This window comes from Ovis aries, chromosome 23 (genome assembly GCF_016772045.2).
Source record: "Ovis aries strain OAR_USU_Benz2616 breed Rambouillet chromosome 23, ARS-UI_Ramb_v3.0, whole genome shotgun sequence".
Lineage (NCBI taxonomy): Eukaryota > Metazoa > Chordata > Mammalia > Artiodactyla > Bovidae > Ovis > Ovis aries.
The window spans coordinates 23,948,648-23,966,768 of record NC_056076.1 but is presented as its reverse complement, the minus strand read 5'-3'; the positions used below and the strand labels follow the sequence as shown (position 1 = coordinate 23,966,768).

The following is an 18,121-nucleotide window of genomic DNA, read 5'->3' as shown; positions in this document are numbered from 1 at the left end:
TACAAGATGAATATTAAAAAATCAATTTTATTTTTATATGTCATCATCAAATAATCAAAAAGTAAAATTAAAATACTATTTCCAAAAATGTAAAAAAATATCAAAACTGGGAATAAAAGATAAGAGAATACCTTCTTGAAGTTGGAATAAGCAAAGATTTCTTGCACAATACTCAAAAGCCCTAATCATAAAAGAAAAACTGATAAAACTGACTTCATTAAATAGGCCATTACAAAAAACGAATCGACAAACTATATCCAGGGGAAAATATTAACAGTCCATTAAAAGGGCAAACTCATCTTTGGTGATTGAATTATGAAAGTGGTTATTTCTGTGAGGGACATTCTGAGAATGATGGAAATGTTTTGTACTTTGTTGTGGGTTATAGTTACTGAGATATATACAATTATCAAATGTCATCAAACAGGGCACTTGAGACCTGTGCATTTTATTTTATGATGATTATATTAAACCTCAAGCTTTAAAAAAGCATACACTTTTAAAAAATATTTTAATTTTACAAAGCAAACACTCCTTGCCCAGGAAGTGAAATTAGCAATAAACCCACAAATAGAAAGGGGGAAGGAATTAGATTTATGAAATGGAAATTAAATAAATGATTATGAGTTAGGTAGAAGAGTTGTGATCTAGACATTTTGGATCCACTACAGAGTTAATCACCTCTGGGTGATTAAGGGGGAAAGTCTCTAGAGAAAAGAATTTCTACTAAAAAATGCGCATTGATCAAAATTCCTACCAGCAACTCAATCCAGGTATTGTTAAAAATGCATGATTCATTATTTTGACATCTAAATGTCATAACTATCTTTGATCCTTTTCCTTGGGGATACCTTACTTAAACATGATAGAGTAACAGAAAATCAGGTGGAGTGGGTGAGTAAGAATCTCTTTTTCTGCATCTCTCTATTCTCACAAAAAGGTAAATATGCTTAGCTCCACCCTTCCCCCACGCCTCAGGGGGGCTGTGAAAATCCTGGACAGATTTCAGACACTTCAGGATCATTGTTCTCTTTTCTGAAATGCAATACTACTCCTTTCCCTCACTGCTAGGTGGGTCCCTGAGTGGAGGTGGAAATTCCTGCATGCGCGCGCGCACACACACACACACACACACACACACACACACACACACTTCTTTTCTGTCATCACATAAACTGGTAAACAATTAGATGGTATTTCTCTGGCTAAATGGGCTCCTAAGAGATCTTCCAGTTATTCTTGCTATTTAGATAATCAATCTTGTCACCCCTTGGTTACTGGAAGTGTGTTGGCTAAGATGGTCAGCCGTGTCCCCAGCAATAAAACTCAACGGAAAAGCAATACGAATTCTTCAGTTACAATAGGAGTCCTATCTCCCCATCACTTCAATCCGTCCTTGTAAAACTTTCAGAATGGCCTTGTATCTCCCTTTGAGCTTTTGGTGCTATGAATGGAATAGAGAGGAAGTCCTACCATTAGATAATATCCACAGTGTATCCTCTATATACCTTACTTTCTATACCTTACTTTCTATACCACAGTGTATCCTTTATATACCTATACTTACCAATCTTTTTAAAATAGCAGCTAGGTGAAAAATTACTGGAATAAATTACTTGTTTGTGATTCCTCCAAAGTTCTTTTTCTAGGAGTCTCAATCACAAAAATTATTTTCCTGGTAAACATAGAAACTGAGGCAAGGGGAGTATCAGAAACATGGCCAAGATTCCTGTGAATTAGAGTTTGAGATAGTAGTTGTAATCAGAATTCTAGTCGTCTCCCTTGTGAACTAAGAACATTCTTTCCACACAAAGATGAATTTAGCAGCATGTAATTTTCCTTCTTATCCACTAAATGTGGGATTGAATTAGAGTTTACCTAGAGAAATCTAATTTGTAGTTTGGAAAATAAGCAAAAAGCTGTTAGACTGCAATGTTGATATCCTGATCACATTACATATGCATAAGAAGATAGTATCAAGCCAAGCTTTATTTACATTTCCTAAGTGTCTTTTTTTTCTTTTTTCACTTTGTATAAACTAATGAGTGGTGCTGTTAGGGAATATGTGTATCCCTCTTTGTGTAATGGATAAAGTGTGAGTCCTGTTAAACACTAGGCCATAAATCAGACTGTGTTCTCTATGCCTAATTAAGGGTTTAAAGGGGGAAAAGGTAAATTCTTGAATGAAGGGCTCTACTCAGAAGCAGAGTTCGTAATTTCACAAAGGAAGTAGAGAGATAAAGCAGAAAAAAGAGAGCAATTTAAGAGAATGAAAGAGGAAAACTATGAAAGTGCTTTAACCATTTTATTCTACTTCTCCTCAGATTTAAGAATGCCTTACCTGCTAAAAGGACTAGATATAAGGTGAGCATTTTTTTAATTTAGTACACTTAAATGCACAGTACTACAAACTGACGGGATAATTTAAAATGGGCATCAAACCATTCTAATCAACTAAAAAAGGAAAACTATATATATTGACAATGCAAATAAAATTAGTTACAGAGAGGTTTTGATGAAAATTACAATCTTTTTTTTCTTTTTAGCTACAATATTTCTATAATGAGAGCACATTGAAATCTTAAAATATTAAACTGTTGTAGATTTCCAAAGCAAAAGCAACCACAGTTAATCCACTAATTTCCTAGTAGAAGAATTGTCAATAGTTTAGATAAAATTAGTCTCAGACAATATTTTTAAAACCCTTCTGTATGTTCCTGGAGTGAAGCTAATGTTTATCAGCATTTTGACTATACGTAATTAATAATGCTGATACTTGGGTCCATTTCACTTCGCTTTGTATTACTCCGAATTGCTCAGTTGAAATATTTGGGGAGGGAGCATTTTGCTATCAAGAGGGAAAAAAAAGCAAATGCATCTTGATTGGCTGGACTTTTATCATATGTACAATGACAGGAATTATTTTACTCAATTTCCAATAATTTATTTTTAACTCAATAAGTATTTATTGTGGCTTGGATTATGACAAGTAATTTGCTTTGTGCTGGAAATTCAGTGAATGGGGCAAGGGATAAAGAAGATACGACACCACTTTCGTGGAATTTCCAGACTACTTAGAACTTAATTGATCATTAACAAAAGATATGTAGAAAAAAAAATAGGATTATTAAATACTATTATTTGTAGAATACAGAGATTCGAACCTTCTGGATTATATATATATATATATTTCAGAAATAAATATTGCCTGGTCATCAAGACAACCTAAGACTTCTCCCATCTCCCCTGCAACCCTTGACTCTATTCTCTTCAACTTTTATTACTCCTTCCCCACCCCACCCTCTGCTCTGTGCTGTGCCTGCTGGTGGGCATGTGTGGGGGAGGGGTAGAAGAGATTTCCTTTCATTCCAGACTTCCACAGGCAATGGGATGTGGGATGGCTGGGGAAGCAATCTCAGTCCCTTATTCCTGCCTGAAACACCTCAATTTTCTCATCTATGGTCAACACTTTAGGATCCATGGTGAAAATTTGTATTCCCTAACAGATCAGTCATGACACAACAACTTCTGTCCTCAGATTCTAAAGTCTCTCTTGTGTTAGTATTGGATTTTCATATGAACATGAACCCTTTTGCAGTACAACATTACCTCTGTTTTGTTTTTCTCAAACTGATATTGATTACTGTTTGGATTTGATCAGTACCGAACACTTATCAATGGTTAAGTGTAATTGTAAGTATATTATAAAATAAGGGCTTCCCTTAAGTGTAATTGTAAGTTAAGTGTAATATAAAATAAGGACTTCCCTGGTGGCTCAGATGGTAAAGCACCTGTCTACAATGCGGGAGACCCGGGTTCGATCCCTGGGTCGGGAAGATCCTCTGGAGAAGGGAATGGCAACCCACTCCAGTACTATTGCCTGGAAAATCCCATGGACAGAGGAGCCTGGTAGATTACAGTCCATGGGGTCACAAAGAGTTGGACACGACTGACCGACTTCACTTTCCCTAGTGGCTCAGATGGTAAAGCGTCTGCCTGCAGTGCAGGAGACCTGGGTTTGATCCCTGGCTTGGGAAGATCCCTTGGAGAAGAAACTGGCAACCCACTCTAGTACCCTTGTCCAGAAAATCCCAACATCCCAGGACATTAAAGGCTCTGCTGGAATTGATGACAGGCGACATGCACACATGAGGTTGAACTGTTGAATTCTGAACCTAGAAGCAAGAATGGGATTTTAAAAAGCAGAGAAATGCAGAGAAGGTGCTATTAGATGTCAAATGAATTTCCGAGCTATCCCTATGGCTATGTAATTGGGATGGGAATCTTAGAAAAGGAACAATTTATAAGGCAGTTCTGACTAGAACCTGTACTCTTTGAGTTACTCTTCTCTCCTCATTTGAAGGAAGGGTTCTTGAAATATATGTGATCTTATATGAAATTTAAATGAGTGCTAGCAGTGCTTGGTGGATGTCATCTTTCTGTTTGAATATTTTCCTAGCTCTAAATTGTCCTGACTTTTTACTCTACGTATATTTGGAAAAGCTTCTCTTAATTCCTACAAATTTGAACGTTCAAATCCTACCCATCCTTCAAATCCCATTTCAAAGAACATCTTTCTTAAAGCCTTCTTTAATCTCCCCAGTAGAGAGTTCTCTTACTAATTTTCATAAAATTTCACTTGTACATTTCTTGTGACATTCATCACATAACATTCATCTGTTAAAAAAGATACTCATGGAATTCAGCAAGCTATAAAAAAATCTACAATTGATCCATATATTCCCTCTTCACACCACATTTATTGAGAGATTGAGTTACTCATAAGGAAAAGTATGGTTGAATGTAGATAAGTATACACAGAAGAAAAGAATGCAACAACAGCAACAGCATCAGCATCTCTGGAAAGGGGCCCACCTCTATTCTGGTGCTATATGAAACATACGCTATTTGGATAGAGAATATTGATAAAATCTTTAATCAGACTTAGTTACTATGGACTCATTGTTGTTCGGTTTCTAAGTGTTTGACTCATTGTGACCCCATGGCCTGTAGATCACCAGGCTCTTCTGTCCATGGGATTTTCCAGGCAAGAATACTGGAGTGGGTTGCCCTTTTCTTCTCCAGGGGAATCTTCCTGACCAAGGGAACCCCTGTCTCCTAAGCGGCAGGCAGATTCTTTACTACTGAGCCACCTGGGATAGGTAGAATCTTAAGTGTCAGTTCATAATACTTTGCTCACTGTCAAAGAATGGATGTATAAACAACTTTTGTTTTAGTTTTAAAAATATAATCGTTTACGTCTGCTTAAAGTGGATGATGGACTTCCCAGGTGGCTCAGTGATAAAGAATCCGCCCGCCAATGCAGGAGATGCAGGTTCAGTCTCTGGGTCTGGAAGATCCCCTGGAGAAGAAAATCACAACCCAGTGTGGTTTCCACTCCAGTATTCTTGCATGGGGAATCCCATAGACAGAGCCTATTGGGCTACAGTCCAGGGGATCACAAAGAGTTGGACATGATTTACCAACTAAACAACAACAACAAAGTGCATTGATATATTTCTTTAATAATCAGAATTGGTTATTAAAGAATAATAATTTGCTGCAAAGGAACTGAGTATGTATGTTTTCCAAAAGTTCTTAAGCACTATTTCACACACAAAACCCAAATTATATGTTTATATATATATGCTATGGTCTGATTGCTTTAAATAAGTATTTCTGAATGGAAGAGAAAACATTGGAATGAGCACACAGATGTGAATGTAATACTAACTTTAATGTATATGAAATGTAAAGTTAAAATATAATACACAGGAATAGAGTTATGCAAAGGGCTTCCGTGTTAGCTCAGATGGTAAAGAATCTGCCTGCAAAGCAGGAGACCTGGGTTTGATCCCTGGGTCAGGAAGATCCCCTGGAGAAAGAAATGGCAACCCACTCCAGTATTCTTGTCTGGAAATCCCATGGACAGATAAATCTGGCCGGCTGCAGGCCATGGGGTCACAAGAATCTGACATAACTTAGAGACCAAACTACCACTACTTTCAGCCCAGGGATAACTTCAATGTGTTCTCTAAATCCATTTTTAAAAAGAAAGAGGAAAAAAATGGAGATAATCTTTTGATATTTAAAGACAATGAATAGATTTTTATTATTCTAATGAATTAATAAGGTAAATATTCTTAAAGAATTAGCATAATCAGTTCTTTATGATTAAGTACTGCCTCTGCTTAATTTCAAATATTTTTATTACTTCAGTCATTTGACACTGTTCTCAAAGGAATCACCTTACTATAATTGGTTCATTCTCAGACATACATCTTTTCATTAGATGTTCATTTCAAGTTAGGAGTATTTATTTTTAAGCATTGCAGATTAGAGTAATAGAAACAATATGGGATTAGGGTCAAAAGACTTGAGTTTGATTCAGAACTGATTTAACTAGAGACCTTGAATGCAATGTAATGTTTTTAAGCTTCATTTCCTCTTTTGTGCAGTAGAGGGAAAAATATACGTTTAACTGCGTTGTTTTGAGGATGAAATGAGATAATGTACATGAAAAAACAAGACTACTATTTACATACTTTATTATTACAGTCAGGAAATAACCGTACATAAATCATCCAGAATGAGTGCTCGTTTTGCTTTTTTAGATACCCAAGATAAATACACACATAATTAATGTGAGGGTCATAGAGCCATTTCTTTCTTGGCGTAACAATAACTTTATTGACCTAAACACTTCACCAGGGATCTGAGAAGTTGGAAAGGTTACAATAAACTTTCAAGGCTTAACACATGTTTTTTTGTTGTTGTTGCTGTTTGTTTGTTTGTAGTTCGCTAGCAAAGTTAACAGTCCAACTCTTCACGCACCCCAAACCTGGCCATTACAAACAATTTTTAAATACACAAGCGTTAGCTGTGCAACTGTTTAGATTCTTATGTTTTACGCTATAGAGTGATGACTGGACACTATTAAAAATAACTAATGCTAAGACACCGCACGGCACTGATCCACGGCCACCGCGCTTTGGTCTCGCATTGTTTTAGATGATGTAGGGGGCTCAACACTGTGTCAAGTCACACGTTCAGAATTAGTTCTGTATCAGAAGAGGCTTTTCTTTTTTCACCCTTTCTGACTCTAAGAATCTACCCAGCCCAGCAGAAAAGGGTTAAAGAAGTCCAGCAGAGGGGAGCAGCGCAGAGAGAGAGAGAGAATGAGTGTGCGAGAGAGTGTGAGCGCACAGGACAGAGGCGTCGAGTTGCGGAGCGGACTCGTACGCAAGTTCCGAAGGCCCGCGTGTCCGCGGTGGCTGGCCCAAAGGGGGCCGGAGAGGCTCGGCCTGAGCGCAGCGGGCAGCGCCCGGAGGGGCTCGGGGTCTAGGTGGGAGGGAGAGGGGTCTCGCGAGGGTTTCAGGGCGTGGCTGGAGTGGGGGGCGCGCGGCGAGTGTGCGCGGGTGTGCGCGCGCGAGAGAGGGCGAGTGTGAGCGCGGCGAGTGTGAGCGCGGCGAGTGTGCGGCCGCGTCGCCATTCCCCGTGACGTCAGAGTGTATTGTTGTGAGCGGGGCCGAGCGGAGCATCCCCGGAGCTGTCACCGCGGCGGCGGCGCAGTGCAAGCCCCGCACGAGCGAGCCCGGCCGGCGCCGCCCCCACCCCCGGCCTCGGCCCCGGCCCCGGCCCCGCCGCCGCCGCCGCCCCCGCCCCCGGCCCGCCCGTCGCGCGCCGCCGCCGCCCGCGCGCCCCCACCCAGCCCACCCCACCCCCTCGCTCCATCCCTCCCACCCGCCGCCCGCGCGCCTCCCCCCGCGGAGCGAGTGCGGGTCACCGGGTCACTGGGTCATTGTCTCGGCGCCCGAACCCCGAGCACCCCGTGGAATCCCCCACGTCATCAGCAGAACCATCAATGAGATGCAAACATGAAAGACAAGAGGAAGAAGAAGGACCGCACCTGGGCCGAGGCTGCCCGCCTGGTACGTACCGCCCCCCGCCCGCCGCCCCGCGCCGGCCCGCGCCGGCGGAGACGGCCGCTTCCAGCCCAAGCCGCCGCCAGCTCGCCGGGCTCCCGCTCTTTGTTATTCTGCGGGAGTGGGCTCGCCCGGGGGCCCCAGTGTGTGTGTGTGTGTCTGTGTGTGTGTGTGTGCGTGCGCGCGCGGAGGGGCACAGCGATTATCTCGGGGAGCCCGGCGCCCGCCGCGCCCGGGACCGCCCGGGACACTTCTCCCGGTACTTCGCTCTCGGGGTTCGGCCGTGCCTCCTCCGCCGGGGAATTTCCGAGCGCTCGGCCGCGCTCCGCTTCGCTCTGCCGCTCCGGAGACCTTTGTGTGGCAATTACCACTCCCTCCCGGCCCCTCCACCCCCCGGAATTCCATCGATAACTCTCCGTGCACGGTCTGTGTGGGTTTCGACGTTTGTGAGTTCATGCATTTCACACGTGCATGCCCGGTGTGTGTCCTACCCGGACTTGTGGGGCGTGTTGCATGTGGGCTCCGTCGTGGCGGCTCTGTGTGCCGTGTCGTGTGCATTATGTATGCACACTGATACGTGCAGGTTTTGTGTGGCTCAAGTTCGTTGGTGTTTGTAGGTATTGTGCTCAGCCCGATGTTTGTGTGTACATTCCGTGCACGTGTGTGCCATTTGTGAGTATGTTTGTCCGGGTGTGTGTGTGTGTTTCGTGAAGTTGAGTCAGTGTCATTTGTAGCGGGGGATTATGAAGAGTGTATAGCTAGGTGTGTTTCGCTGCTGGCTTCCTGGGCGGTGTTACTTCGCTGCTTTTCCTTTTCTTTAACCTTTCGGAGCTTACGTTTTAATCAGCGAAAGAATGTCTCTATAGAAATGCTGGTTGGCAGAGGGGCGTCGGCGTCTTTGGTTTGATGTATGTGTACGTGTGGGTTTTTCTCTTTTTTTTTCTTCATCTTTTAACGGACAGCTGTAAACGGTTTTTTTTTTTTTTTAAGGATATTTCTGTACAGTGTGTCTCATGGGAATGTAAGGCATAACATTTGAAGCTTAGCCTTTCAGGCTTTCGGTTGCATAAATTAAATATTTATTCACCAACTTACTATCTGTTATAAATTGACCAAAAGAAAGCAGACTGCATGCAGCGGGGGTGGGGGTGGGGGGAGCTGAAAACCCCAGGATATGTTACTGGGTTGACTCTTAAAGATTGTTTTACTATAACTGTGGTCTTTTCTTTTCTTTCTTTCTTTCTTTTTTTAAGCTTTTGAGTAACTACATCATGTTCAAGGAGAACATTTGTCAAAAGTAATTATCTGAGTTTGGTTGAAGGGCCTTGCTGGTATGTTTCTGGATTCTGGCAAAGGGTTTTAGATAATTGGCCCTATTGCCCTGCGCAGAAGTGACAGAAGTCCTTCTTAATTGCAGTCTAGTTATTGGTAGCTGAAGTGGCCGGGCCCCTTTATTCATTTTTAATTTGTAATAGTGCATGCTATGATTTCTCTCTTTATCTGCGGTCCTGTTAATCGCTAAACCACTCAGTCTCCGTGGATGAATGGGCAGGTAATAGTCATTCTCTAATGAACTGCATCTGGGAGAGTGAACTTATTTGTAAGGAATATGTGAAAAGTAAGCAGTGTTAAGTAAATGCCAGATTGATGTTATCGCTGGATTTTTGCTCGAGCAGAGTAGGTTACTTATTGTTTGCTCAGCCATTAATTCAGAATTGTGTGTGTGTGTGTGTGTGTGGGGGGGGGGGTTGTGCACCGTTTCTGAAAATGCATTATTCCGGTTCCTTGGAGTGGCAGTCAAGTATTATTATAGAGCTTCGGTGTATGTATTCTAAACATGTGAACAATGAGTTGATTTATAAATATTTTAAAATAATGGTTCATGAATTAGCTATATCTGCCTGCAGAGAATTCTTAATAAATAACAGTATTCTGATGGAATTTAAAGCTAACCATTTGTAGTCAATCAGTATATGTTGCTATTCTTGAAAGTACTACACTTTATTTGATTTAATTGTCTTATAGTGATAAATCTGGAAATAGGTTTCAGAGTTACATTTTTTTTTGTTAAAAGTTTCATTTTCCTCTTGCAAAGTTCATTGATGGGAAAAGACACACTAGGAGTCATCAACACAAAAGAATTAATGATAGACCAGATGTCTCTGTTTTAACCAGACATATTGAACTAGTAGTTATGGTAATTTTTCAATTTGGTTCAAGTTATTTTTCCCCTGGTAGTTGTACAAATGTGTATGTATTCAAAATGTTGACAGTTGAAATAAAATACTGAATAAAGGAGCAAATAATTGTTACTGTAAATATCTTTTTCAGAAATTTGCCACTTATAATGGTGACTTATGATCATTCTTAACTTATTTGGTAAAAAAGGAGAAATGATTCCACTTGGGTAATAGTGACAATTTTTCATATTTTCTTTATGGTTATGTGAATGCATATGGACACACTCTCTTCCAAACTTGCATGAAAAACATTTTTACTCTTAAAAGTGATAGTATTATACTCAATGGAAAAAAATGCCTTTTTTTGTGTGCATTTCTGTGATAGAAGTCCTATTTTATATTTTCACACTGCCACTGCTGATTTTGCTGTGGTGGTGGTAAAGAATTTTTAGCCTTTTCTCCATCAAATGTTAAACCAGATGTCTGATTTTAAAACTAAAGACTAAAGATCGATAGAAAATATGCAGCTCAGTATGTGGTTCTTGCAATATATGAACTAAAGAGAAAGTATCCAAATTAACATTAAGAATAATCTTCAAAAATATGCCATGTATACTTTTATATATCTATATACATCTGTGTGTATATCTGTATATATGTACATATATATATTCTACTGGTGTGTATGTATGTGTGTTTGCATGTGACTATCTTGAATGGAAGGGTATCAGGGCAGAGGAAATGCAAAATAGATTTTTTGAACTGAGACCAAAAGCTTATATTGAAGTGTAGCTTGGTATTCATTTTTAAGAAAAATGTATAAGGGAGAGCAGTTCTTTCCAGAGTAACTTAGAACTTCCCTTCAACAACAGATTTTAGATTTTCTTTCTTTGTAAGAAAAGTATCCGGCATCCAAATCTGCAAACTGAGTGGCAGCTCCAGGGATTTTGTTTTAGATGGAGATGTAGCTATCAAGCTCCACCAATTTTCTCATAGAAGTATGTCCTGTTTGGATGTGGTGGGCTTGTTTATCTTAGGAAAGGAGGACTGGTGGCATAATTCCCCTGTATTTTCAGGAATGTGGTGATTATTAACAGGCTGCCATTTTAAAGTAGTAATATGACATCTTTGCCCCCCCCCCTCTTTTTTTTTCTTTCTGCCCTGCATCAATTGCAGAAATTTCAGCCCTCACCCTCTCCCCCCTCCCCCTCGGCCTTCTGCAGTTGTGGTGGTTACTTAGCGCAGGACCATTTAATATGGAGTCCGCTCCCAAACCAGATGCATTTTCATCTGTTTTATCTGCTCGTCTAAGGTTGTAGAGTCTCAGAGGATCCCACAATCACATGGAAGTGTCTTCTGTCTTAATATTTGTAGCCCACAATAAGAATAAAAATCAAAACCATAACTCATGTCGAGCTGGGGCTTTGACTTTAATCCTTTTGACTTTTATCTCAAGTCTTCACTCTGTTACTATAAATACAGTTTAAACCATTGTGAAAGGATCTTCATGCTTCTTTGTAAAAAATGGGGATTTGACAGGACTTTGTTTTACTGCACTAAGGGGTTTCTTTGTTACTGGCTTAACACAGAACATACTGTTATTTATATATTTAGTCTAGGTTAATTCTCTCTTTTTTTTGACATGCAAAATTGTTGTTGCTTTGAGAAGTGCTTTTTGATAGTTTCATCAGTTTGTTCTATAGGGAATGCTGCTGTTAAGATAATGGTTCAATGTATTAATTTGTTCCCTGAGTTTCCTTCTATTTGTTTTGTTCCTTACAATCTTTGTTTAGTCTCACTGGCACCTGAAAATAAATCTTAACAATCTTCAATAGCTTTGTGCTTGGTAACATGGCTGATTTATTTGCTTGTGGTTTAGATACATTCACACAGATAATGAATATCAGTGGGTTTTTTTTGGGGGGGTGGGTGGGGTTCAAGGTGACCTTTGGAAAAAATTTTAATGGCAAATTTGCCTCATTGTTGAGAAAAAAGCAGGCACATATTCCTTTATGCCCTAGCAGAGTTACTGAAGGTTTTAAGTAAATTGAACTTTTGTAAATCATACTGTATTAAAAATTAAGTAGGGGTTTATTAATTAAAGGAAATCTGTGTGAATCTTTTGCATAGTGAAGATTCTTTTGCATAATGCATTATATTCTAAATAAACTGTTAGGTTTTTATCAAATAAAGCTGAATGGTAATGGTAGCTGTTAAACTAGAAAACAATTCATAATTATTCATTTACTGGTTGCCTTGCCTTTTGTCTTTGTATTTTAGAAATAAATGTAATTTTTCAGGGGTGATAAACGTAGGGTAGAGCAGAGAGCATTGGTCTTGCTTTTGGCATTTTTTCACTGTGTTAGTGGTGCTTAGATTTTAGGTTAGGACCAGGCCTTTGTAAGAGCGAACATTTGACTTGTGATTTGGGGTAAGCCCCAAAGGTGTACATGAGCATAACTGTGAGAGTGATTACTGGTTTAAGAGACTGGCTGATGTGTTTGGCAAATGGAATTTTATTTTCAATAGCTTACATTTCATTTGGCTTGCTTCAGCTGTTTTCTGTGATTCACACATAGCATCATTTCTTTATGTCTGTATCATCATCTTTCTTTCAGATATGGAACCTAAATTTTCATTTTGCAATTTCAAAGATGGAAAAGAGTTAGCAAGCTCTGTGCCTCTCTAGGAAAAAAAGAGTTTCAAGTTGGAAAAAAAATAATGAGGGATGTGAACTTGGGGCAGTGTATAGGTTGTTAATTTTTTATTTCCTGCTGACATGAAAGAGAATTTTAAGAATTCTTTCTTAAGTTTTTCTCTCTTTGACAAATTCTTTGGTCACAGGTGAGCATATGGTAGCTTTTAGACTTGTAGAGTTATACCTGTAAAGGAATTTCACCACAGAACAACAAACTGATAAAATAATTCAGTTTAATTTTTAATAATGTAATCATTTACTATGTCACTGAAATGCATTGGAAATGTGAAGTTTAGTCCCTAAATATTCTGAGGGCTCCTACATAGCATATGGGTCAGATGCCAGGGGCAATCCAAACGTATATTCTGAAGAAGTGTAGAGTTTTGTGGGGGAGATGAGCGAACCTGGAGGGTGGCTGAGCAGACAGACACCATCCTTGGGCATTATCACATGGATGATCAAGAGGTGCTAGTTTATAGATTTACAGAAGGGAGAAGTTGACTGAAGAAGCTTGATTTGTCCTTGAAATATGAGTAAGATTAAACAGGTGATGAGAGAAACTCTCTAGGAAAAGAGAACTGTATGGACAAAGGTGTGGTGTTAGGTGAGAGGAAGTATTCAGGTGACAATGAACAGGCCAGTCTAGAAATCTCAGAAGACTTGAGGGAAACTTGCACTGCAATAAAGTTGAAAATTAGAGTGTGACTCAATTGGGGAGGGGTTCGAAAAGTCATTTTAAGATAGCTGGACATTGTAAGTTGTAGCATGGGGCTGATGGGGTAGTGGGGTAGTAGAAACACCTGGTGTACATACATACTCCCAAATGACTATTCCTTATAGAGAGGGGACTCCGTTACTTAGAGAATCTGAAACCAAAATTGATGTTAGAAATATTTTATTTAAGAAAACACAACTTTGTTCTGTGTCATAGCCTTCCAAATGAGGAAAAGTAAACATTAGTAAGTATTATACATTGCATTTGTAGAAAACATATACAGAGCACTCATTTGCTGAATATACTCCCTTGAGATCCGTGGGTAGCTGGGGTTTGCTCAGTAACTCATTCTCCTGGTGTGTGGTTTAATGATGTATCCAGTATCTTCACTTTGTTTGTAAGGAGCAGGGCTGGCCTAAGTCCTTTGAAAAATTATGTGCTGTCTGATATTTTAAAAATAATACAAGCATTTTAACTGATTAAATTTAACTGATTTGTTGCATGGAGGCATAGGGAGGATGCAAGCCTCCATCAGACTTACTGACCGTCTTTCAGATTGCCTGTCTTTCATTTCCTTCTCCCCCCATTTTTTTAAGCATCAAAACTTTGCATGGCTGCTGCTGCTGTTGTTAATTCATAATTTTAAATACACTCTCCCCCACCCCTGAGGTACTCTGGAGCAGATCCTGGCTCCTTCCTGGTGGGACTGGAAGGAGGGGCATCTGTATAGAAGGACTTTCCGCTATTTGCCAGCACTGAGAGCCTTGATTGTTCTGCCTTTGTCCCTGCACAGTTGGTAGCTGTGGAAATCTAGCCCTGGCTGAAACTTTCCCTGAAGAGCCCTTGGGGAACAAATAGAAACATTATATGATTAGCCACATTGTTTTCATTATTAAACAAATCTACATAAAAGGGTAGCAATTAACAGCTTTATCTGCCTGAACTTAGACACCTATCTCTCCTCTTCCCTCCCTAGTCCCACTTGAAACGGATAACAATTAACTGTTGCTGGTTTTAATGTCAGCAACTGACAACACCAAACTGGAAATAGGCACTTCTCCTGGTTGATTGACATGTAGCCCTCTGACACATTCTTATGTAGTTTTAGGGCAAATTCATGCCCTGGGGTTAGAGCCAAAGGGCTTGTCAGAACACTGACTTTAATAGCTGCAATATACAACTTAAATGACATCTAAGACCTTAGCTTCAGTGGATCTTTTAGAATCTGAGGAATTCTCCAAGGCATTGGAATTTATACTTTAATGGATAAGCTTAGAACTTGTAAGATTTTTGTCTAAGTATATAGATGTATAATTGACTTTATGATACAGTTGTTTATATCAGTTTATCTGTAACATACATTAGTCCATTAACTTAATGATTTTTAAAATAATTTCAAAATTGATTTTTTTTGGCAAGTGTTCTAATTTTTATTTTTAACTAATCCAACAGTTGATTTCTGAGTGTATGATTTATGACTTAAGGAAGGGAATGGGAGGGACCCTCTTCATCTTACTCAGAGGACAGATGGTATTTTCAGGATTTTGTTAACTTTCATGTAGTGAAACCTGTTTTAATGAATTCAAGAAATTAGAAATTGAAATTGGGTCTTTGGGCTTGTTTTCCAGCTTAGTCATGAAGAAGACATGATATATAGTGAGGCTGTTGGTTTTTCTTAATTTTTTTTTTAATGTCCGCAATAAATGGCTGCGCATGTAATTTGTGCGCGTATAGAAACCTTGTTGACATGGCTGCAGAACTAAGTCCATGTCTGGACCATCAGGATTCTGTATTCCCCACCACCACCCTCCCCTTCCTCCCCCTCCTTCCCATGCACACACAACACACACTCATTATTTGAAAAATTGTTTATAAGAAAATCTCCTTGCTTTAAGATATGTGTTGTCATATCTTCAAAATCTCACAATCAGGAATTGTCATTCCCGAAGTCCCTGTTTAGTCTACTTTGGTCCTCTTAATCTCTTCTGAGTCAATTCTGGAAATTCAGTTAAACATTCTGAATTAAACTTTGATATTTTACTGGTTTTCTTTGCATCACGATTGCTCTTTCCTGCTTGCTGTAGGGTCTCCTCTCAGTTTCCCTCTTCATGTTGCTGTATCTCAGAATTATGTCTCCCTCCTTTTTATTCTCAGTTTTCTCCCTCTCTTTGAGCAGTCTCACCCACTTCAGTGGCAGGTATCCCAGGACAAGACTCTAGCTTTGATTTTTTCTTTAAATTTGGATTTATACTAACAATTTTTATTGTTTATCACCTTGCACTATGGATATTCCAAACGACATTCATCCAGTTCAGTTAAACATTCATTGGTGACCTCCCACAAATGTGCAGTGCATTGGGTCCACAACAGGAAAGGATATCATTCCTGTCTGGAGGGCACTTACATGTATGAGCATAAATAATGTCTGTGAAGGGTGGAAATCCTAACTATAGCTCACATTTAGCTCCTCCTCTTTTCATTCTGTGTGTTTTACAGAGTGCTGACCTTCCAACTAATTCTGAACCTAATTTGGGTTTTCCAAATTTTACTTAGTGAAGCTGTATTAATCTTTCTCAAACAGATTTGATCTTACTGAATCATTCCTCTACTTATAGTTTTGTGATTACCTTTAAGTTGAAGTTCGGCAGGTCATGGGAAACTCAATTTAACCTTAGAAATCCTTTTTTAAAGGTGATATATGATTGTTCTCCCTAATAGTATCAAGAATTTAACATGTTCTATCTGTTATACATCACACCAACCTTCCCATCATGTAGTAATTTCTGCAGCCTTACATTTATTTTAAATTCTTTTAAAACACAGCAGTTATTTTTAATATGACATAAATTAATAACATTTTATTAACTTCCATGCTCAACTTTATTTCTCATATTGCATTCACTCTAAATTGCCTCCTTTAACAGCTTTTAAAAAAAATTAATTGAGGGTCTCTGGGTTCACAGGCTTTGCATTTCTGACATGTTTTTGTTTGTCTACCCCTTAAAAACTGTCCACACCTTAAAATTTTGATTATTAAGCTTTTGTGTTTTAAGTTAGTTCCAGACTCATATGAAGTTATAAGAATTAAGAAAAAGTCCTTCCTTCCTATTGGACTTAAGAAAAAGTCCAATCCTTCCTAATCATCCATACCCTTTCCCCCAATCCCCCCTGTTTTCATAATTTTAATCTTAATGTAGTCAAGATTGGGTATACAAAAAAAAAAAAAAAAAGATCAGGTGTACAAAGTGATCAGCCTTGGCTTTTAGGAAGTATTATCCATCAAATGTGTGGATTATAATTCAAAAATATTTTTATTCTCACAAAGTTCAGCTCATCTTCCATTAGAAAATAAATGGAAAAAGTTGGAAAAAATTAAGGAAAAAATTAAGATATTCTCTGTTGCTCTCACCTTTAAGTGATAATTTAACTAGTTATAAAAGTCTTAGTTGACAGTTGCTTTATCCTTAGTACATTGGAGATGTTTCTTCCTTATGTTTTTGCATCAGTGGTTGCAATGTCTTGTCTGTGATGAGTTTCATTGTTACTTTTTAAAGAAGTAATATGCTTTTTGTATCTGAGAGTGTTTACATGTTCTCTTTATCCTGAAGTTATGAAGTTTTAATGCTTTGTCTTAAATGTTTGTCTTTCTGTTATTATGCTTGGTATCTAGAGTTTACTTTTTAGTGTGTGCATTTAGTTGCTCAGTTGTGTCTGACTCTTTGTGATCCTGTGGTCTATTGCCAGCCAGGCTCCTCTGTTCATGGCATTTGCCAGGTAAGAATAGTGGAAATAGTTGCCATTTCCTTTCCATACTTTTCTTAAAGAGTAAACTTTAATTGTTGCCTTTTTATACTTTAAAATTTTAATCATGTTTTGGTATAGAACTTATATTGTCTTGTGTCCCCAGCAGGCCATGAATTCTTTGAAGTCTTCTAAGTGTTGCCACAGCATCTAATGGTTTAGTTTATGGGTTAGCAGTGATTTAAATACAGTGTAGAAAGGACTTCCCTAATATGGAACAGGATACAGCAGTGACTGTGCTGGCTTAGCTGGTCAGAATTGTGGATGGCAAGCAACAGAAACCACTTCTTGCTAACTTAAGTATAGAAAATTGAGATTTTTTTTGAGACCATAAAGTAGTTTATATAGTCATCAGGAAGTCATCACCTTCTTCTTAAAAAAAAAAAAAGGTTGGAAAAATCGGCAGAAATCAATAGAGGATGAGCAGCAGAAATACACACAGTCATGCTGCAAGATCAGTCTACTTGGACTGTGGCTGTGGACACCACTAGCACAATAATGGTCACCTGTGTGACTTAGTGCTGACATTGGACTCTGCTGTTTCATATGAATGTATTATAGTCTCCTCTGTCTTTGCATCCAAGACTCAAGATTCAAATTTACAGGCAGATGCATCTAATTGTCAGACTCTAGTTCCCAAGTCTATACCTTAGCTGCTGAAGACTGATGAGAAGGTGTATGTGGCCTCTTCACCACTGTAGTGGAAGCATCTATGTTTATATATTCATAGTGGCAATAAAGCCAACTGAAGATTAAAACTGAATGCCCCACCTCTTTCCATCACCTGCTCTCAGCAATTCTG

The 18,121-nt window shown here is 39.0% G+C and overlaps 1 protein-coding gene across 1 annotated transcript in view; it reads left to right on the top strand.

The window, feature by feature from the left end:
- Positions 1-7,766: 7,766 nt before the first annotated feature.
- ASXL3 (ASXL transcriptional regulator 3) overlaps positions 7,767-18,121 on the top strand; it is a 200,229-nt gene continuing 189,874 nt past the window's right edge. The window contains exon 1 of the mRNA XM_060405208.1: positions 7,767-7,931. Coding sequence (XP_060261191.1) covers positions 7,878-7,931 — 54 coding nt within the window. The 5' untranslated portion in view covers positions 7,767-7,877. The remainder of the gene's footprint in view (positions 7,932-18,121) is intronic.